The following is a 23211-nucleotide window of genomic DNA, read 5'->3' as shown; positions in this document are numbered from 1 at the left end:
CCATATACTCTCTATATAGAGTAAAACCTTCTAGTCTTTTTTGCCAAGCTTTAGAAAAAAAGTCCCCAACTTATAAATATTAAATTTAAACAACCACTCCAATTGGTCCTCATCCGTGCACAAGAACATTTCAGGATTTTGGACAGACATTTCACGTAAGATTGGTGTTCTTAACTCATCATAATACGGACAATACAGAAGAAAATGTGATTCGTTCTCAACTTCTCCTAGTTCACATAGTGAAAGTGTAAACTATTTCGAATTTCTTTGGGTAGGACCACCAGACCCCCTGATTAATGTGTGACACCCCCTCACCCAACAGGTCTATTCTGAGCCAACAAAAATCCTGAATATGACAAATATAAACATAAAAAGACAGAGGAAATAGAACCCTGTCCGCCGGAAAAACATACCCATAGATAATTTGTACAAGCAGTAATTACGACACATATTTAAGTTTTGCAGCAGCGGCTCACCCTATCAAAATTATTGCTGAGGCTTCCCTCAAAATTTTATCAAACATGTCTAGCTGAGCTGAGCTAGAGGGAACAATGTAGTTGGCATGCACATTATATGACAGCCACCACGTCCCCCACATGTTTTATTATTATAGTACCCTATCTTCTCTGGACCCTCTACAGTTTGCCTACCAGCCTCGTCTGGGAGTGGACGATGCTGCCATCTATCTTCTGCAGCGAGTTCATTTGCACCTGGATGGCGGTGGCGGCACTGTGAGCATCACATTTCTTTGATTTCTCCAGCACATTCAAATCCATCCAGCCACTGATACTAGATGAGAAGCTGCAGATGATTGGTGTTGGTGTGTCCACGGTCTCCTGGATCACTGACTACCTGACAGACAGACCACAGTTTGTCCGTCTGGACCGTGTTCTGTCTGATGTGGTGGTGATTGGTACGGGGGCTCAACAGGGGACTGTGCTGTCTCCCTTTCTGTTCACATTATACACCACAGACTTCCAGTACAACTCAGAGTCATGTCACCTACAGAAGTTCTCTGATGACTCTGCAGTTGTTGGGTGTATAAGGGATGGACACGAGGGACAGTACAGAGCGCTGGTGGACAACTTTGTGGAGTGGTCTGGTAAGAATCACCTGCTGCTGAACGTGGATAAGACCAGAGAGATGGTTATTGACTTCAGGATGAAGGGAACAGCTCATGTGGACATGGATGTGGACATGGTTGAGGAGTACAGATACCTGGGTGTCAACATCGACAACAGGCTGAACTGGAAAAACAGCACTGCTGTTCACAAGAATGGGATGAGCAGACTCTATTTCCTGAGGAAGCTGAGATCCTTCAACGTGTGCAGCAGACTGTAGGTGAAGTTCTACCAGTGTGTTGTGGCCAGCGCTCTGTTCTCCTCCGCCATCTGCTGGGGCAGCAGCATCGGAGCCAGCCACACAAACAGACTGTACAAACTCATCAGGAAGGCTGGCTCCGTTATTGGCTGCAAACAGGACACATTTGAAGCTGTGGTGGAGAGGAGGTCACTGAACTAACTGTTATCGATCATGCATAACCCCGACCACCCTCTCCACCCCCACCCTGTCCAACAGAGGAGCACCTTCTCTAAGAGGCTCTGACAGCTTCGATGTCGCATGGACCGCTCCAGGAAATCATCCTACCACAGCCAATTAAACTTTTTAACACGTCATCATTGAATGTTAGATAAGACTCATATACATCACAGCTGCACTAAGTGCACCTTGCACAACCTTGCACAATAGGTTTATCTACATCTTTATCAATACTAGTTAAACAGTTGTACATTTTTATTCCCAACTTGTATATGTTTTAAATATTTGTTCTTGTATTCTATCCTATTATTATTTCATGTACATTGTATCCTATTTTTTAATGTATATTCTGTATGTGTGCTGTGTGTCTGATATTTTGCTGCTGCATGTTATTTCCCATTTTGGGATCAATAAAAATCTATCTATCTATCTATCTATCTATCTATCTATCTATCTATCTATCTATCTATCTATCTATCGACCCAAAAGTTTAATAATGTGTGCAATTAGTATTAAAAAAAAAAAAGATACTTGGCTTCAGTGCATCAATATAGGAAAATATCTGGATACTATGCTGTATTGATCCCCACCCCCCACCCCTAATATTAATAATAATAATAATAATAATAATACATTTTATTTATATAGCGCTTTCCAAGTTACTCAAAGACACTTTACAATAAAACACATTAAAAGCAAGTAAAACAGTAAAACCAGCAAATAACAGCAGGTCACTTTAATATTATTACAGGGTTAAGGCTTATCTAAAGTGTTAGGCTTTGATACGTGATTAGCATGTATCCAGCTCAGTTCAGTTACAGATGTGTATGGGTAGGGAGTTCCAGAGGTATGAGGTCACTCGCCAGAACACCTGCCCAGTTCTCCACTGGTTCTCACAACTCAATTGTTTGCAGAAGACTGTTTCAGTTCTACATAATTTTCCTACAAATTGATTTATGGGGGTCACCAACCAACAAGACGCTCTTTAACATTAGTTTACATTTTACCACGGATAATACTTTTACATATGCTACGTATTTTAGTCATTTGCAGTCCATAAATTAAAGGGTTGAAGATCGGTTGGCAAGTCAGGAAGTATAATGACATCAACATCATGGGTACACTGCTCATATCAAACCTGCTCTGTAATATTTGAAAGAAAGAACCAAAAGAAAAAGTTGAGTAGAGAAGCGAGGTGAGGTGTGCAGGTACTGACACATACTTTAAAGATCTTAAAGTATGTGTAAAGGATTAAACTGAGAGGACCAAAGATGATAAGACAAGTGGAAATGAGTCCATACATGTTATTGACTCTAGTTTCAGAGCAGGCCAGTTTGACAATAGAGTAGTTATCACAGTAAACTGTGTTAATGATGTTCCCACACAGCTGTAGAGGAACACTCAAAGATATTGTGACAGCAACTCCAACAAATGGGAATAACCATGTTAGAGTAATAAGCATGGCAACCTTGATGGATGTCATTTGTGTGTTATATTGCAGAGGATAACAGATAGCAAGATATCTGTCATAAGATATGATGGATAAATTATGAAATTGTATAGTTTAATATGCATACACACAATAAATCTGCAGGAAACAGAAGGGAGCAGAAACAGTGTGAATGTCAGAGAGGATCTGAACCAGAAGGAATGGAAACAACCCTGTACTACCATACAGTTCATTTACAAACAGGCTGCACAGAAAAAGGTACATAGGTTCATGTAAGCTTCTGTTCATACAGATAACCACAATCAGCAACAGATTGGTAGAAACTATTACAGCATAAAAAAACATAATAATCAGGAAAAATACATATTTAAAGAGCCCAATATTAAAGTATGCACCAAAAGTGAAATATGTAACCTGTGTAGAGTTTATCATAATTAGTGTTTGGTTCACAACACAACCTTTCAAGTTTGCAAAGGATGAACAATTAACAGTGTTACATTTTGTAAGAGCTATATAGAAATCAAACTATTTTAGATGTCACATTCATGCTCATTCTGGATTCACTGCATTAACACACAATCAATATTCAGCCTGCAGACAGTAAAGATATCAATTCTTACAACACAGATTCTCCAAACTTACCATTTACCTTATTTAACAGTTTATGACATTGCATGAATATTTACATTCATCATCTGTCTAGCTGCAATCATGCTGTGACTGCTTTGTAACTGAGATGAAACTCTGTGTCTGTTTCTTTTAAATCTTTTCAAGTCAGAGGGTGTCTGAACATCTACTCTGACCATACAACAAAATTATCAGCAAACATGAATTGATTCTTTCTTTCCCATTTCACATGGCTGTAGTTGTTAAAGGTCCCATGGCTTGAACATTTCACTTTATGAGGTTTTTTAACATTAATATGAGTTCCCCCAGCCTGCCTATGGTCCCCCAGTGGTTTGAAATGGTGATAGGTGTAAACCGAGCCCTGGGTATCCTGCTCTGCCTTTGAGAAAATGAAAGCTCAGATGGGCCGATCTGGAATCTTCTCCTTATGAGATCATAAGGGGAAAGGTTACCTCCCCTTTCTCTGCTTTGCCTGCCCAGAGAATTTGGCCCACCCATGAGAGAGAGAGACATCATGGCTTTCAAACGAGGCAAAGTGGCAGTTGGTCAAGGCCACACCCCCACCCTCCACCTTGCCCCCCCACCCTCTCTCCTCAATACCTACAGACACAGAAATGGCACATTCTAAGGAAAGCTCATTGTGGGACTGGCTCTAGTGGCTGGAATTCTGCACCAAGGCTGAATTTCAAGAAAGAGACTTCAGATACAGTATTAGAGGACCACTAAGGCCTATATAAAGGAGACTTCAGATACAGTATTAGGGGACCACTAAGGCCTATATAAAAGAGACTTCAGATACAGTATTAGGGGACCACTAAGGTTTATATAAAAGAGACTTCAGATACAGTATTAGAGGACCACTAAGGTTTATATAAAAGAGACTTCAGACACAGTATTAGGGGACCACTAAGGTTTATATAAAAAAGACTTCAGATACAGTATTAGGGGACCACTAAGGTCTATATAAAAGAGACATCAGATACAGTATTAGGGGACCACTAAGGTCTATATAAAGAGACTTCAGATACAGTATTAGGGGACCACTAAGGTCTATATAAAAGAGACTTCAGATACAGTATTAGGGGACCACTAAGGTCTATATAAAAGAGACTTCAGATACAGTATTAGGGGACCACTAAGGTCTATATAAAAGAGACTTCAGATACAGTATTAGGGGACCACTAAGGTCTATATAAAAGAGACATCAGATACAGTATTAGGGGACCACTAAGGTCTATATAAAAGAGACTTCAGATACAGTATTAGGGACCACTAAGGTCTATATAAAAGAGACATCAGATACAGTATTAGGGGACCACTAAGGTCTATATAAAAGAGACTTCAGATACAGTATTAGGGACCACTAAGGTCTATATAAAAGAGACTTCAGATACAGTATTAGGGGACCACTAAGGTCTATATAAAAGAGACTTCAGATACAGTATTAGGGGACCACTAAGGTCTATATAAAAGATCCAAAGAGGACCATGTCATGGGACCTTTAATCAAATAGTCAATCAACAGAAAATTATATTAACCTAGAAATCATTAGTAATTTTTCAACATAAATAATAGTAACAATAATTGAAGTAATATTGTTTATACTGAATATAGAACATTTCATACAAAAATCTGCAATATATTGTGATTCACAATAGATGACAAATACACTTAAAAAGACAGATGAAGAAATACGACCATTAAAACATGTCCTCCTCCTCAAAAAAATGTTGTTTGTACAAGCAGTAATTATGACCTATATTTACATTTCTTGGTAGGCAGCGGCGCCTTCTAGTGGCCATACCAATTATGATGGGAGCAAAGCAATAATAATGAAAAGGGTTTTTCCTGCATAGAGACATTTTTGGCGCCCCCCCAAAGAGGTTTTAGCCAGTGTCAAAGTTTAATCACCAGCGCATAAAAGTGTTTGAGTTCAACTCCCCTTTTGCCATGACAACATGCTGGTGGTTGCGTCCATTCCAACACAACTCTGCAGACAGCATGTTGTCATGTATATTGTGTACAAAAACAGTAATATATTTGCCATATGTCCTCTCTGCACTTTATTTATTATGCAGTCCCACTGTAGTTGTATTTGTATCCCTCCTTTTTAAGTGCATTTGTATTGTGACTGTACTGTATTAATAGTAGTGTTTAATGTTGTAACTGTATTTAAATACCTGGCTGCGAAGACACCTTAATTTCACCGCGGGATAAATAAAGTTAACTATCTTCAGGGGCCAGGGTGTTGTAGTTTTGGACTTTTCTGTTGCCTGTTATTCTTATTTCTGTATGTTTCCTGTTGTGTTTATTGTATCCTGTGGTCTGTGTATATTTTGTTGTGTATAGTTCTGTTCCCTGTTTTGTATTATGTTCTGTTTCCTGTTTTATTTTGATAGTCTGTTTTCTGTCTTGTCATGTCTAGTCTAGCCCTGGTGTCACATGTCTTGTGTTACCTAGTTTAGTTAGCCCCTGTGTTTCCTTTGTCTGTTGTCAGATCGTTTTGAGTCTGTGCCCTCTTTCCTTGTATCCGTTTGTGTCCTTGTGCTGTCAGTTTGTTCCTGTTGTTCCTGTATCCTGTCTGCGTGTTGTAGCCTGAGCCTTTGTTTTTGGATTCCTCCCTGCTTTAGTTTTGTAAGTTTTCCCTCAGAATTTTTCGTTGTGTTTTTCCAGTCTCTGGGCGGCCATTTTTGGTTATTAATAAATCCCTAAGCTCCAACCATCTCCTGCCTGCCTGCCTCATCTCTGCATTTGGGCCCACTATTCCTGCCTCCAGGTAACACAGGGTGTAGTTGATGGCTGCCACTTCCAGCGCTACTTGAGGTTCAGATTTTCCTGTTTTGTAATTGTAATAAACAAATAAAATGTAAGTCCAAATAACAAGATAATGATGCAGATTTGTAAAAAGTATGAAACACAACAGACACATTATTTCAGTACTTACCAGGTACTACTTACTAGTTGCGTATTTCATAAATTTCACTCTTCGCTAGTTTTTCTCCCACTTGCTCTGTCTCTAAGGCCGGTTACACACTGCCTGCGTGGCGTGAGCGTGGCGTTTCTGTTGCGTGTCAGCTGCGTGGCGGCTGCGTGAATTTTTCTATGTCTTTACACACCAGAAAGGTGTCTGACGCGGCGCTGCTGCTGCTAGCCTTGTCTGGACCAACCCATTCTCATTCCGAACTCGTAAAATAAGTACGTTTGGTCAGTGTCCTTCAGCGTCTGATGCAACGAAAAAGGCACCCTTCGGGGTATTTGTGTAACGTACTGGGGAGAGCCGCAGTTGGATGAGACTTAGCGAGTGGTATGTAAGGGGAAATTGCTGGTGGTTGGGGTGGTGGTTGGGGTGGTGGATGGGTAAAACACCGGACTTTCACTCAGGAGATTCGGGTTCGCGCCCCGCGTGTGGTGTTTTGTTTCCCCGTCTACGGCGTGTGTTTCCCGGCTTTTGAGGCGTCCTTTCCCCGTTGTTTTTCTCCTAAACCTAACCTCCGCGATTCCGTTATTGTCGCGCTTCACCCGCAGTGTGTTTCCCGGCTTTTGAGGCGTCCTTTCTCCGAAAAAGGGACGGCAATAGTGGCGACCAAGCACGTTTACATGAGACGCTAAAGGAGACTTTTAACGTCAAATAAGAACGAGAAAGGCTCCTGACCGAACGTCCTTATTTTACGAGTTGGGTGTGAGAATGTGTTGTCTGGACACATGTATGTTTCCCATTGATAAAATGAGATACCATGTTAAACATAAATATATACTGATTTGATTACATCAAAGACAACGTCGGCAGTATTGATGGCAAAAAAGGCTCCAGAATATTTCCTTCTGGATTGACAGGTGCATTATTACAAAATCGATTTTTTTTTTTTTAAATTACATTTATATCTGCATTTATATCAAAACCTAGAGACTTTCAAACATCAACATGTCATTTATTAATATGTATTCGTGTCTATATATTCGCATTGGTTCTATTTCTAGCAGGCACATGTTTTCGGCACGGCTCGAGCCGCGCCTGAGACGCATGTCATGCAGGCAGTTTGTAAGCTCTAACCTGAACATAACCGAAATGTTGAAAAAACAGAACTGAAAATATAAACGGACACGCCACACAGCTGACACGCTCGCGCGATGCATCCAGTGTGTAACCGGCTTAAGAGTCTTATAATTTACAAATCATACCCCCATTGAGGTGCCATGCAGCAGCTTTCTGGGCAGGTGGAGAGGTAACAGGGATACATAAAGGCTTCTTCTTCTGACTCAACCTCTGTTAGTTGATTCTGAATGCAGTTACGAGATCATCGGGGAACAAAGTCACACCAGTTCACAATGTTCTAAAAGTTTAAAGGTCCAGTGTATAAAGTGTTTAGTTGTTCATTATCTAAATCTGTGTTGCTCGTTCACAAACTTGTCCTTTTTCATGAATATTTACCACCATCATCAATTCCAAGTATTTCTTTTGGCTTGAAATTTTACATTTGCATTTGCATTAACTGGGGTAGACGCTCCATATTCATGCTCCATCTTGAAATACATTAGCCGGTAAGGGACATACAGGACATACTGCTCCGCCTTTAGCGTTTTCGCTGTCACATGATAAACTCACAGGTGCTGCTAATGCTGCTAATGGGTATCGTAGCTTCCCGGCCCCTGTGGCAAGTTTGAAGAAGGAAACATGGAGAACCCGTAGTCAAAATCCAAATTTCAAGAAAAAAGAATATTGAAAAGAGCAAGAGACCGGCTTTTTGAAGAGTGAAGGCTACCGTAGCTGTAATACGTACATTGAACTGCATGGTGCGAGAGAGTTGATTGCGATATATTATCTCAACGCTAGATGCGAGAAATTCCTACACATTGGACCTTTAATGAGGCACCCAAGAATATATACATTTTCTAACAGTCACTCCATTCATTTCGATGACGTGAGAGTAGAAAGATAAGAAAGAGGCTGCGGAGGCAAGGAGGATTGGCTCAATGCTGGTTCACGCAGATAAATGTTTAGGAAGGAAAACTTTGGAACAGTTTATGATACAAGTTAAACGCCTGGATTATTGCAACAGCCTCCTTTACTTGCTTGAACCATTAATCTATTACTCCACTCCAGCCTGTACTGAACTTAGCTGTCAGGATTTTAACCAGATGACATCACTGCCAGTATGTTTTAAGGCCTAAATGCACTGAAAGCGTCTGACGCCCGTCGATTTTGGAGTGTCAAAATGAGGACGCAGCGTGACCAAAGCTGTCTTTTTTCTGCAGCTGTACTACATGTTTGGAGAAAGTTACTGTAATATGCTATATGATATATATGATGTGATTCAAATAAAAATGTATATAAATCAAGTGATAATTCAGGCGCAGTGGTGCCGGTAGGATTCTATTTCATAATATGCACAAAAACCACCTGCAAGTGGTTTACCGCGCAAGAAATCGGCTGTTCTTACGAAGGTATACAACCCTGTCCGTCATTGGAGAAAGTCTTCTGCCCTCACTGATAGGGGGATCTGTAACATACAAAATCTTTGTCTAAATAGCGACCTTTGCTGGTTCTGTGGTGTTGAAGCTTCAAATCTGATGCCTGAAGTGTGCCATAGAAACATCAACTGAGGCGCATCAACTATCGCTTTACGTGTGTTTGGGCCTTTAGAAAATATTTTAAGATTTTGCTGACCACTTTTGAGGCTCCTTATGGCCTCGCACCCTTGCATATCTCTGACCGCCTACTGTACACGCTGGTACGTACTTTCAAATCCTCAGGCAGAGGTCTGTTGTCTGTTCCAGAGGCCCGGCTGAAAATGAACCGGTACAGAGCGTTTGCAGACTCTGGAACGATCTGCCCGAGGATATCAAGTCAGCAGAATTAGCGGAAGGAAAGTCTGAGGCCATGTTGTGGCTGGATGGAAAAAAATCACAGTTACAGTTTGTCACAATACATTTATTTTTTGATTGATGATGAGCAAAGCCTATTGTTGTCAGACAACATTTGTAGTAAGTGAGTAAGTAAACCATATTTATAAAGCACTTTTCAAAACTATGCTTACAAGGTGCTATTCAGTGCATCAAAAAAGATAAATACACAGATAAAATGCAAACAAAAACAATGAAAATAATAAAAACAACAAAGTTAAAGGCAAACAGGGATTAAACACTCAAACAGTAGTAACTATATCAGAAGCACAGCACACATTAAATGACATAAAACAGATGAGTTTTTAACAGCTTGTTAAAACCATCAACTTTTAGTACTCACACACATTTTCTATAGGTTATAGGGTCTGAGTCAGGTTCAGGTTCAGGTGGCTTTAAAACAAAGACATGAAGCACATGGTAGCTTTGACAAACTGGCAAAGAGTGAATGGAAAAGAGCTGATTTAAATATCTGCAGAACAGAGGAGGAAAGTGGCAACAGGAGTCTGATAATAATAGAATTGCTAAAAAATAATTACAAAAATCCAAAAGAAGAACACTGCATGAATCTACTTTTGGTGATTTAAAGAAAACTTTTGCTGAATGGTTCAACTCATCCTTGCAGATACAGTCGACAAAAGTACTGTCAAAGGTAACTCATTTAATGAATGTATTTCTTGTTATTTATGACGAGCAAAGCTCTTAGTTGTCAGATAACATTTGTAGTTACCTTTTCCCCCCAAAGAGCAGACGTCTACATACAATGCGTATTTTGGACATTTTCAGGCCATACAGTAAAGGGTTGATGAGTGGTTGGCATGTAAGACAGTACAATGACAGAAAAATGCGCAACATATTCGGTAAATAGTTCATATTAAACCTGCTCTGTACTAATTCAAAGAAACCCCCACAAGAAAAATTCAGCAGGGAAAAAAGGTGAGGTGTGCAGGTACTGAGAGCTTTCTGTCTGGTCTGTTTGGAACCAGATAAACAAACTTTAAGAATTCTCATGTAAGAGAAAAGAATTAAAATTATAAGACCAAAGATTACTGTAAACATGTGAATGAGTCCAAAAATGTTATTGGCTGTTGTGTCAGAACAGGCCAGTTTGACAACAGAATAGTTGTCACAGTACACTTTGTTAATAATGTTTCCACACAGCTGTAAAGGAGCTGTCAGACCAAACACTATCAAAACATATCTAAGAAAAGAGTACAACCATGTTAGAGCAATAAGCATGGCAATCTTTTTAGATGTCATACGAGTGTGATATTGTAGAGGATAACAGATAGCAAGATATCTGTCATAAGACATGACGGCTAAGGTCCAAAATTCACTAGCTCCATAAGAGTACAAACAGAAAATCTGCAGGAAACATAAGGGAGCAGAAACAGTGTGAATGTCAGAGAGGATCTGAACCAGAAGGAATGGAAACAACCCTGTACTACCATACAGTTCATTTACAAACAGGCTGCACAGAAAAAGGTACATAGGTTCATGTAAGCTTCTGTTCATACAGATAACCACAATCAGCAACAGATTGGTACAAATTATGAAAACATATAAAGACAAAATAAGCAAGAAAAGTAAGTATTTAAAACCCCTGGTGTCAAAATAGGCAGCAAGTATGAAATATGAAACCTGTGTAGAGTTTATCATGGTCTTCACCTTGGTTTATAACAATAAGACTGTGCACACCAACAAATAATTATGTTCTACATTTGTAAAACTATATGTAACTAGTTTAAATTTGGACTAGGTTGGCACAGTGTGTAACTTAAACACAAAGCATTCATGAACATAAGTCAGTGTGGTAATACTAAACAGATACATTATCATGGAAACAGTTTTAACAAACACCCCGAAATGCACTATTTAGTTCAACATAATGTTCAGGTTACAAATTATTAATAAAACATCTGTGACATTGTGTAAATTTGAGCTTACACCCACTGTAGTCAGACTAAATCTGTCCTACTGAGCTGAAACTTCGTCACGACTTCTTTTATCCTTTTCGATCCAGAGGAGGACACCCACAGCAGCAGAATGACCTCATTATGAAAAGGTCCCATTGAAAGATTCTGTTTGGTCAATGTCAGCAAAAAGTAAACTTTGTAGAAGGCATTTCAAACAACAGAAACATAAAGACAAAATATGGTTTCTATTAGAGTTGTTCCAATACTGATATCAGTATCGGAAAAGAAACTTTAAAATAGTTTCCCCCTGATATATCGGCCATTTGATAATTGATATTGTTAGAGATTATGTTTGATCAATGTCAAATCAAAACTTTCTAAACGCATAGAACTATGGGTTGCATATATTGCATTATTTTCCGTGCCAATACTGTATCCATACACGGAGAGCAAGTATCATTATTTTATTATATAAATTGCACATGAGAATTTAACTTTTTGGGTACAAGAAGAATAAAATCAATTGCTTTTTTGGTGCACTAGATGGTGCAATTGAGTTTTTGTCCCCGGTGAGGTCAGCGTTCACGAGGAAGTTGGTAAAAGAAAGATAGAGACATCAGAGAAAGAAATAAGGAAAGCACAGTTCTCGTTTGAATAAAATTAAAAAAGGCAATTAATTGCAATTTATCGCAGAATATTGCAATATGTTTATTTTAGTATCATCTCGTGATTGTATCGTGGGGCCCATACCTAATTTTCAAGACAGTTCAAGAAGAATTAACATCACAAAAAAAGAAAATACCACCAATACCCAATATTTCCTATTCCTTTTTTATGTGTGCTGTTTAGGTCACCTATCACAGCACACATTGGCCGAGAAGCTGGGTACACTGGATTGGGGGTGTCATGATTCTAAAAATCCAAAATTCTATTTTACTTTATCTAGAATGCTGCAGCTCATGTTCTGACAAGAACTAAGAAAAGAGATCATATTTCTCATGTATTAGCTTCTCTGGATTGAATTTAAAATCCTTCTCTTGACCTACTAAGCTCTTAATAGTCAGGCACCATCATATCTTAAAGAGCCCATAGTACCTTATTGTCCCACTAGAGCACTACGCTCCCAGAATGCAGAGTTACTTGTGGTTCCTAGAGTCTTTACAAGTAGAGTGGGAGCCAGAGCCTTTAGCTATCAGGCTCCTCTGCTGTGTTTTTTGTCAGCCAACAGTTTTCCTTTGATTAGGGTGGCACCTAAATCATGGTTGCAGCTGTCGCAGTGATCCTGCTCTGTGCCCTGCTATGCCCTGCTACATCCTGCTATGCCCCGCAGTGCCCTGCTACACCCTGTAACACCCTGCTGTGCCCTGCTACACCCTGCCGTGCCCTGCTACACCATAAACTGTTAGAACTATTTCTAGTCATAGTTCCATTATCTTTATTGTGACTATTATTGCTACTGTTCATCCCACCCCCAACCAGCACCATCAGACACCGCCTACCAAGAGTCTGGGTCTGCCAAGGTTTCTCCCTAAAAGGAAGTTTTTCCTCGCCACTGTCGCACTAAATTCTTGCTCTTGGGGGAAATTACTGGAATTTTTGGGTCTTTGTAAATTATAGAGTGTGGCCTAGACCTACTCTATCTGTAAAGTGTCTTGAGATAACTCTTGTTATGATTTGATACTAGAAATAAAATTGAATTGAAATGTAAGTTAAACATGAGTCTGTAGAACTGCACAGGACAGTCTTTTGAATAAAATTCTATTAAACGTATTTAACGTTTAAAGAAGAAGGGATGAAATGTTGTGATCGTCATTTCAGGTAAGTGTACAATGGCTGTGCTCGATTTGAGACAACACTCCCCTGTCAAAATGTACACACTATGCAAGTCAGTACTTAGTGTACAAAGTTTACTGCCTGTTAGTGCACTAATGGAAGTGCGCCATTTGAGACACACTCCCAGCCTATTTAAAGGGAAACTTCACCGCTGGAAAGCTGAATATATCTTTAAATTGGGTCACTAATGTAGTAGAAATGTGAAAAGAAAATTGAAATTGGTGCCTTCTAGGCCGAGATCAGCCAGAAAATGTGTTTTTGGCTCATATGGATGAAAGACACCAAATCCCAGAATGCACTTGCTTTGCTGCTGTATGAGGCCACTCCCAAGCCACGCCTACCTGTTCAAGAGGGCAGGGGGAGGGAAATTCAACTAGGCTGGCTAGCTAGTTGACTCTGAAACTGAGAAGAAACCGGTTTAACGTGAGTCTCCATGACAGTTGATACATTAGTTCGAAAACAAGCGTTATTTCCATCAAAATGGTGAGAAATTGCTTTGTACCGGGATGTACACTCAAATCCAAAAAAGGACAAGCAGTGACTTTCCATATTTTTCCGGTTAAAGATTTGGAGCGATGCAAACAGTGGTTGCGGGCTATCAACCACCCAAAGTTTGGAGAAGGCACCGATATCGAAAAAATGAAAAACAAGAGGGTTTGCCGTCGCCATTTCATCCAGGAAGACTACAGTGCCTTGCGAAAGTATTCGGCCCCCTTGAACTTTTCGACCTTTTGTCACATTTCAGGCCTCAAACATAAAGATATAAAACTGTAATTTTTTGTGAAGAATCAACAACAAGTGGGACACAATCATGAAGTGGAACGAAATTTATTGGATATTTCAAACCTTTTAAACAAATAAAAAACTGAAATATTGGGCGTGCAAAATTATTCAGCCCCCTTAAGTTAATACTTTGTAGAAGCGCCAACTTTGCTGCGATATAGCGTCAGTCGGGGTATGTCTCTATCAGTTTTGCACATCGAGAGACTGACATTTTTGCCCATTCCTCCTTGCAAAACAGCTCAAGCTCAGTGAGGTTGGATGGAGAGCATTTGTGAACAGCAGTTTTCAGTTCTTTCCACAGATTCTCGATTGGATTCAGGTCTGGACTTTGACTTGGCCATTGAACACCTGGATATGTTTATTTGTGAACCATTCCATTGTAGATTTTGCTTTATGTTTTGGATCATTGTCTTGTTGGAAGACAAATCTCCGTCCCAGTCTCAGGTCTTTTGCAGACTCCATCAGGTTTTCTTCCAGAATGGTCCTGTATTTGGCTCCATCCATCTTCCCATCAATTTTAACCATCTTCCCTGTCCCTGCTGAAGAAAAGCAGGCCCAAACCATGATGCTGCCACCACCATGTTTGACAGTGGGGATGGTGTGTTCAGGGTGATGAGCTGTGTTGCTTTTTACGCCAAACATAACGCGTTTTGCATTGTTGCAAAAAGTTCGATTTTGGTTTCATCTGACCAGAGCACCTTCTTCCATGTTTGGTGTGTCTCCCAGGTGGCTTTTGGCAAAATTTAAACGACACTTTTATGGATATCTTTAAGAAATGGCTTTCTTCTTGCCACTCTTCCATAAAGGCCAGATTTGTGCAGTATACGACTGATTGTTGTCCTATGGACAGAGTCTCCCACCTCAGCTGTAGATCTCTGCAGTTCATCCAGAGTGATCATGGGCCTCTTGGCTGCATCTCTGATCAGTCTTCTCATTGTATGAGCTGAAAGTTTAGAGGGACGGCCGGGTCTTCGTAGATTTGTAGTGGTCTGATACTCCTTCCATTTCAATATTATCGCTTGCACAGTGCTCCTTGGGATGTTTAAAGCTTGGGAAATCTTTTTGTATCCAAATCCGGCTTTAAACTTCTCCACAACAGTATCTCGGACCTGCCTGGTGTGTTCCTTGTTCTTCATGATGCTCTCTGCGCTTTACACGGACCTCTGAGACTATCACAGAGCAGGTGCATTTATACGGAGACTTGATTACACACAGGTGGATTCTATTTATCATCATTAGTCATTTAGGTCAACACTGGATCATTCAGAGATCCTCACTGAACTTCTGGAGAGAGTTTGCTGCACTGAAAGTAAAGGGGCTGAATAATTTTGCACGCCCACTTTTTCAGTTTTTTATTTGTTAAAAAAGTTTGAAATAGCCAATGAATTTCGTTCGACTTCATAATTGGGACCCACTTGTTGTTGATTCTTCACAAAAAATTACAGTTTTATATCTTTATGTTTGAGGCCTGAAATGTGGCAAAAGGTCGAAACGTTCAAGGGGGCCGAATACTTTCGCAAGGCACTGTACGAACCCAATGTACTTGGAATGAAGAGAACCACTCTAAAGGGCACCGCAATTCCTTCAATATTCACCTTCCCAGATGACGAACAGCCCGGACCATCTTGTAGCAAACGCATTCGCCTAGAGGTAAGACTCTTGCTAATACCCGACTCTATTTGTGATCACACAGATCACAAAGTTAGCAAAGTAACATTAGACAATGACATATAAGTTGTATATAAGTTAGCTGTTCTCAAAGTAAAGCCACTGTTAGCTACTGATATTCAGACATTATTGATCCGGTGGTGGAATTCAAAAATTACCTGCCAAGTCAAAGTTCCGCTGTCATTTTGGTGAAAGTAATGCAAAAGTAGTGTAAAGCATTACAATTCATAGACAGTAATATTGTTATATAACTAATTACTCTCAAATGACAGTAACTAGTAATCTATAATGTATTATATTTTGGAAGTAACTTGCCCAACACTGGTCATTGTGTTCAAACCTTCCTAAATTTCTCAAGATAAATTAGATCATGTCTGAAATTTAGCAACCATGACAAAGCTCCTTTTCACAGCAGAAATCAACCTTTTGTCTCCATCTTGGACCCCTGCTGTCCTGCAGACTAGATTAGAACAAAAGAATGCTAATTCCTTTAAACTTCAAAAGAATTGACACCCACATGGTCAACTATGTCCGGGTGTAACCCTTTAAATGTGCATACAGTTGTGTTCAAAATTATTCAACCCCCCCAATGCTGTAAATGGTTTTAGGGAATTTAGTGTACATTTGTAATTGTATTCATAATGAAATCCTACAAGGACTTCTTAAAGAACCATATGCAACTAAAATGACATCAATTGGTTTTGTAATACAGTAGTAAATGTTTATTTTGTGAATTCTTCATTGACACAATTATTCAACCCCTTAAAGACTACCCCTCTGAAGAACAGAGGTTCATTGAAGTGTTTTCAATCAGGTATTGAAAACACCTGTGGATGTCAGGGAGCAGCAATAAAGCCTAATAAGCACCAATTAGGCAGCTTTAAAATGACTGTGATACTCAGCTCCTTCTAGACATTTACTGGTGTGGTTACAAACATGGTGAAGTCAAGAGAATGGTCCAGGAAGACAAGAGAAGAGGTGATTACTCTTCACAGGAAGGGCAATGGCTATAAGAAGATTGCAAAGATGTTAAACATACCAAGAGACACCATAGGAAGGATCATTCGCAAATTCAAGGCAAAGGGCACTGTTGAAACGCTACCTGGTCGTGGCAGAAAGAAGATGCTGACTTCGACTGCTGTGCGCTACCTGAAGCGTAGAGTGGAGAAAAGTCCCCGTGTGACTGCTGAGGAACTGAGAAAAGATTTGTCGGATGTAGGTACTGAAGTTTCTGCTCAGACAATAGCGGGCGACCCCTGCGTAATGAAGGCCTCCATGCCATAACTCCCAGGAGCACCCCTTGCTGTCTCCAAAGAATAAGAAGAGTTGACTGCAGTATGCCAAAAGTCATGTGGACAAACCACAGAAGTTTTGGGATAGTGTTCTGTGGACTGATGAAACAAAATTAGAACTGTTTGGGCCCATGGATCAACGCTATGTTTGGAGGAGGAAGAACAAGGCCCATGAAGAAAAGAACACCTTGCCTACTGTGAAGCATGGCGGGGGGTCAATCATGCTTTGGGGCTGTTTTGCTTCTGCAGGTACTGGGAAGCTTCAGCGTGTGCAAGGTACCATGAATTCTCTTCAGTACCAGGGGATATTGGATGACAATGTGATGCAGTCCGTCACAAACCTGAGGCTTGGGAGACGTTGGACCTTTCAACAGGACAATGATCCCAAGCATACCTCCAAGTCCACTAGAGCATGGTTGCAGATTAAAGGCTGGAACATTTTGAAGTGGCCATCGCAGTCACCAGACTTAAATCCGATTGAGAACCTCTGGTGGGACTTAAAGAAAGCAGTTGCAGTGCGCAAGCCTAAGAATGTGACTGAACTGGAGGCTTTTGCCCATGATGAATGGGCGAAGATACCCGTAGATCGCTGCAAGACACTTGTGTCTATGCTTCACGTTTAAAAGCTGTTATAACTGTAAAAGGATGTTGTACTAAGTACTAAGATTGAATGTTACTTGGGGGTTGAATAAAACTGATAATAATGTGAGCACAGAAAAGACATTTGTGGTTATTTCATTATGAATGTTATGTTATATTTGTCTGACCTACACGTGCCTCTTTGATTTAATTGTAAGCAGGATGACTGAATGATCAAAATCAATGTCAAACCGGCCAAAACAATCAATTTCAGTGGGGGTTGAATCATTTTGAACACAACTGTATGTTAGAGGTGTGCCCTTGTTATTTTGGCAACGTTATTCTTACGTTCAGTTCATTCAAATGTTTTTAACGTTATTGAATTTATGTCATTTCAGACTCCAATCACGTCTAATCCTTTAGTGTCATCGTCGGAGGATGAAAAACAATTGTTGCTGACTTCAACACCAGTCAGAATTCCTGCCTCTGGCCAAGAACAATTTGTAAGTTTTTGAAGAACCAGCATACTTCACAGCATATTCTTTCTAAATAAATTCTAAAGCAACTATATGACAATAATTAGAAGAATTTAAAATAAAAAAGAAACCTGTTGTGTTTTTTTAAAGTCACCTGGAGGCCTCAATACCAGCATCAGCAGCATTGAAGCCGTAGGAGAAGCTGATGAAAGCTATCAGCCTGAATCAACCATCACCCCCTCATCAACATCAACAACATCATCATCAGATGATGAAGGTGGAAAGGACTGGCGCGAAAAGAAGATAATTGTCAATTATTCTAGCCTCATGGCACTCTTCAAATTTTGCCAGATGTGCGGGAAACCAATTTCAACAAAGAACATTGTTGACATTGGGGCACAGAGGAAGGTGGATTGGACATGTCTTGGGGGGCATTCTGGGACATGGACATCTTCACGTGACTTTAGGGGAATGCCAGAGGTGAACCTCCTTGCAGCTGCAGCTGTTCTGTTCAGGGGGGGCACATATACAGAACTATCAGACTGGTGCAAGACAATGGGTGTCCAAATGATCGGACAGACCACCTTTTACAATATCCAGAAGGTCTACTTGCACCCTGCCATCGAGGAACTATATAGTGAACAAAGAAGAGAACTCTTGGCAAGAGTGTTTTTAGAACAGGAGGATGGGAAGGCGCTGCACTTGACGGGTGATGGACGATGTGACACGCCAGGTTTCAGTGCAAAATACTGTCAGTACACCTTCATGTTGGATGATACAAAGGAGATAATCCACACAGAACTGGTGCAGGGAAAATAAATTGAAATAGCAGCAGAATTATAATGTAAAATTACAGATGCTATTTGGAAAATTGTGATAACATCCAAGTAATTACTGAACTTGACTCTTTAGGTTACTGAGGCCACCAGCTCTGTTGCCATGGAACCACTGGGTTTCAAAAGAGGCATGACTGAGCTGATGGACATGGGCCTTGACGTGGAGGTAATGGCCACGGACCACTCCACATCAATACAAAAAATTATGAGAGAAAAATTTCCTGATGTGAAACATCAGTTTGACATCTGGCACACAGCCAAAGGTATGTATTTGTTTTGCCATCCCTGTACACACAAATCTCCAGCCCTACCGCCTGAGACACGTCATGGTCTCAGTCTGTGTGTGTGTGTGTGTGTGTGTGTGTGTGTGTGTGTGTGTGTGTGTGTGTGTGTGTGTGTGTGTGTGTGTGTGTGTGTGTGTGTGTGTGTGTGTGTGTGTGTGTGTGTGTATATATATATATATATATATATATATATATATATATAGAGATTTTGCTTGCTTTGTTTTTATATTGTGCACATATGTTTATATTAGACGTATCTCCTTGTTTATTGTGACACAATGTTATTCCTTTGTGAATAAAAAAATACATGTCTTCATCTTCACCTGTACTCTTTTGTACACCAAAGTTCTACCTTATACACTTTGTGGAAGAGGCTGAATGGTTATTGTCACTGTGATTTAGCTGTCATTACTTATTGTACACGCTCTACCTGGATTATTTGCCTTGTTGGAATTCATTTGGGTTTAAAGGAAAGCCAAATGTTATGTATATTACACAATTTAGACTTGAACTTTAAAAAGAAAATGCAAGGCATGACCATGTCATAAGAGTAGCTTAGTAGCTATTTCGCTAGGCAAATGAATACTATAATGGAGCAACACTAACATTTTAAACTTTTAATTAAAAAACATAATATGATCAATTTCACACTCATAGCTCATCCAGAGCTTCAATAGTTTCTTTATAGCCACAGTATTGTCCGTCAGGAGCTGGATATCTCCGTCTGATGTCCTGAACAACACAGGCAGGAAAAACAAGACGATAGCCTTTTCCCAATCTCAAAGGACCCATTCCACGAAGTGACGGTAGGCTGTTAGGCGATATTGTCTAAAAAACAGTAAGCACAACGTTAGCAATGCAAGCTACTTGCACGTATAGTAGACTAGCATAGATGTAAATATAACAGCAATAGCTCAGCTGACTGACGTGAAAAAAAAACAAAATACTCACTTTATACTCAGGCGTCAGTTTCTCCCTGCGGGCTTTGGTTGGCGTTTCCAATTCACTTTCGGGATCCTGAAAGCAACAGGACTCTCTGTGTCCATTTGCGCTCTGCGAGAACACTGACACCACCAATCCGCCCCAGCTCGAGTCTGCCCGGGATCTTCCTCAATACCGCTAGGCAAGTCTCGCTCCTCTGCTACAGCAGCTGCTCCGGCAGCCTCTTGTTCCTCTATCATCCGCAACTGTTCCTCGCTGTAATTCGGCTCGTACAGGTAGCCACGAGCATCAGATTCGCGCACCAGATCTTCAAAATCACCTTCTGCCATATCGTCTTCAGAACTACCTTCTGCCATCGTGGTGAATCTACTACTCTGCTTTCTCCACAAGAGCAAGAGCGGGGTAGCTTAGCTACAGGATGGCTGACACTGTTTACAATCTGGGAGGGAGGTCCCCATACTGGCTATGGGTCCCACCCATTGGTCCCACCCCCTATGGGCGGGCTGGAAAAATGCAGAAGTAGCTCCTACTACTGCTGTAGTCTATAGCCTCTGGGCAAAAAAGCCTCAGATGATGCCAAAATCGTCATATTGCGTCATCTGAGGCTTTTTTCCAGACCCACAATACAGATATCTCCCCTCTCAGGGGGACATGAGGGAGGGAAGCATGGTCATTCAAAAATACTACCAGGTTTCTACTGATACAAAGCTTAATGCTAATCGGTGAAGTTTCCCTTTAAGATATTTTCAGATGGGGAGTGATTGACGCGCCTACTAGTAATTCATATTTCAATGAGAGGCGAGCAGGCAGGTAGGGATTGTGGGCAATCTGACAGGCCGAGCGACAAGTGGGTAAAAACCTGTGGGTGCAAACCCGTGAAACTGTCGCGACTGTGTCTGTCTCAGACACATGTCAGCCCGCTGCAAGAGTTGAAATGGGTTTCAACTTTTTCTGCGAATGACGCACAGTGCAAATCAATGGCTGGGTCATAAAGTAAGAGCTGTGTTAGCATTCTCATCAGCAACAAACAGCAAAAGGTGACACATCTCTCTCCCTAACTAACGTTACCTGCTGTCGAGTGTTAGTTAACTAGCGTCTCGTGCGGCGATGTTTCAATTGACTCAAACGTCCATTTTCAGAGCATCAGAGAGAAGCGCAGGCATTTAAGTGGCACCAAAATCATTGCTATTCGGTCCGTTAGATAACGGTTGTCAAGGCACCGGTGCCGTATTAGCACCGGGTCTCGGACCGGAACCTCCCCCAAATAAAAAACTCTTCAGATCTACACGATTCACGTGGATGACATTTTCCCATTCAAAACAGCGATTTTTGCCGAAAAGTGACTTTGCAGGTATGCATCAGGAAGTGTCTGGTATAATTGCCTCAGGATTGCTTGTCTGAGTTTAATGGTTTTGCAGGCTTCTTCAGACGGTGATCTGCATGCCAACACTTTGAGACCGACTGTGAGGGTCAGCACCTCTAAGTCTGGTAACCTGCTGAAAATGTTTTGTATTTCTCCCTGCGGATTGGTAGTGCAAACCCGGACCGGTGATTCAGTGACTCGGTGTCGCTGTAAATGTGATTATTTCTCTGTGTCTTTATGTTATCTGTTGATGTATTTGTCTGTGTATTGTGACAACCCCTCCCAATCTGCCTGCCTGTCATGTTCTGCTCCTTTTGTTTGCAGGTACTGGGAGTGGGCAGGTAGGTGGAGCTGGGAGGGTCATCTACACCTGGCCATCTGGGCGTGGCTTACAGAAGGCATAAAGGACTGCCTCCCTGGGAGTCTCACTGTCTCTGAAATGTTCAGTACACTGGCCGTTCCCAACCTGGCACGCGCAAATGTGACGTCACGGGAGCGCCGTAACCGTTTATACTGGTATGGTGGTCGCGACACTAGTTGCAGTCTTCTCCTGAACAGAGGTGGTGCTAACGAGGAAAGGCTCCCGACTTTGCTCTTTCTACAGACGAGAAGAAGAAGAATAAGGTAAACGATGGCAGAACTGGCAGCAGCATTGCTGTCAATGCTTCGATTTCATTGGACAAGCTACTTGGTGGGATCAAGCCTTTCATTCACCATAAAAGAACTCCTCTTAACCCAGTAAGTTTACAAGAGAGACTTGCAGTCACTCTGAGAGTCCTGGCATCACGTTGTCAGCGAGCTCGTCCATGCTTCCTGTTTCCGCTTTGTCGTGTGACCCTGGAAAAAAAACAAACAGAAAATCCTGGCGTGCCAGCGAGATCTATGTCATTTTGACATCACATTGGTGCACGTGTGGCATAGCCGGGCGGCGCTAGGGGAGAAGCCGCCACCTGAGTCTAACTAACCAACAACGCCACCTGGGGACTTGCACCCCAAGATCTGTTTATTTCTAGTTCAACAAGAATTCACCCCAATTGTACAATGGCTACACAGGTTCACTTCTGAAACAAGACAAAAGACAAAAGAAATAGTAGTTTATTAATGAATCAATGATAATTGGAAGTGCCTGTAAAAGAGGATCATTAGAAATGAGAAGGTTTAATCAAATTGCAATTTAAAATGTAGAAAAGGTTTTATTTCAATATATATTTAGCATTCAGATTGATTATTTTAGAACAATACACTCCCAGTTATGGTTTTTATTTAAAATGACTTTAAAAGAAGTGGGCAGAAGCCAGCTGTGGAGAGGCAGTATACTAAGGGTGTGTTCCAGGGATGCACCAACTTACCCACCGCATGTGCCCACTGCAACCGATAGTCACTGCAAACCAATTCACTACAAATCGTGTCACCGTGCTATTATCACTACAATCTGTGAAGGGAACCACGCTGGCGTACCTAGCCTCCACCACAAGCTGGCTACTAACTCCACTTAAAACAAAACAATTTAAAAAGAATCAAGCAAAATAATAAACCAGTTGCTAAGCTAAAATACAATCACTCCAAACAGGGAGAGTATCCTGGGGTCACTAACAAAATGTACTAAATGATTAAAATCTAAAAACAACTAAGCTAAGGTAAAACAGCAGCTGACCACCTACAATTCAGACAGAAGATTACATTAATGACAAGTTTAAAAGCAGTGGTCAACAGGAGGTGATA

At 40.9% G+C, this 23211-nt stretch overlaps 1 protein-coding gene and 1 long non-coding RNA gene across 2 annotated transcripts; both read right to left on the bottom strand.

Annotated features, from left to right (window-relative positions):
* Positions 1-1349: 1349 nt before the first annotated feature.
* LOC120545448 (olfactory receptor 142-like) lies at positions 1350-11176 on the bottom strand. The gene is made up of 2 exons (XM_039779777.1): positions 10280-11176; positions 1350-1469 (listed from the first exon to the last, which is right to left on the bottom strand). The coding sequence occupies exons 1-2, from the start codon at positions 11174-11176 to the stop codon at positions 1350-1352; spliced, it is 1017 nt and encodes a 338-aa protein (XP_039635711.1).
* Positions 11177-19786: 8610 nt separating this feature from the next.
* LOC120572178 lies at positions 19787-20647 on the bottom strand. Its single transcript, XR_005641380.1, has 2 exons — positions 20136-20647; positions 19787-20012 (listed from the first exon to the last, which is right to left on the bottom strand). It is a non-coding gene; the product is annotated as an uncharacterized LOC120572178 (long non-coding RNA).
* Positions 20648-23211: the final 2564 nt, after the last annotated feature.

Source organism: Perca fluviatilis, chromosome 2 (assembly GCF_010015445.1).
Source record: "Perca fluviatilis chromosome 2, GENO_Pfluv_1.0, whole genome shotgun sequence".
Lineage (NCBI taxonomy): Eukaryota > Metazoa > Chordata > Actinopteri > Perciformes > Percidae > Perca > Perca fluviatilis.
Note: the sequence above shows the minus strand (reverse complement) of the source record. Positions and strands in the feature narration are given on the sequence as shown.

Coding starts and splice junctions, on each gene's coding strand:
- LOC120545448 (XM_039779777.1), bottom strand. CDS start 11,176: ATGATAAACTCTACACAGGTTTCATATTTCATACTTGCTGCCTATTTT. Junction 1,470..10,279: donor AAATGTCCAAAATACGCATT/GTATGTAGACGT, acceptor TCCTGTTTGCAG/CCAATAACGGAGCCAGCCTT.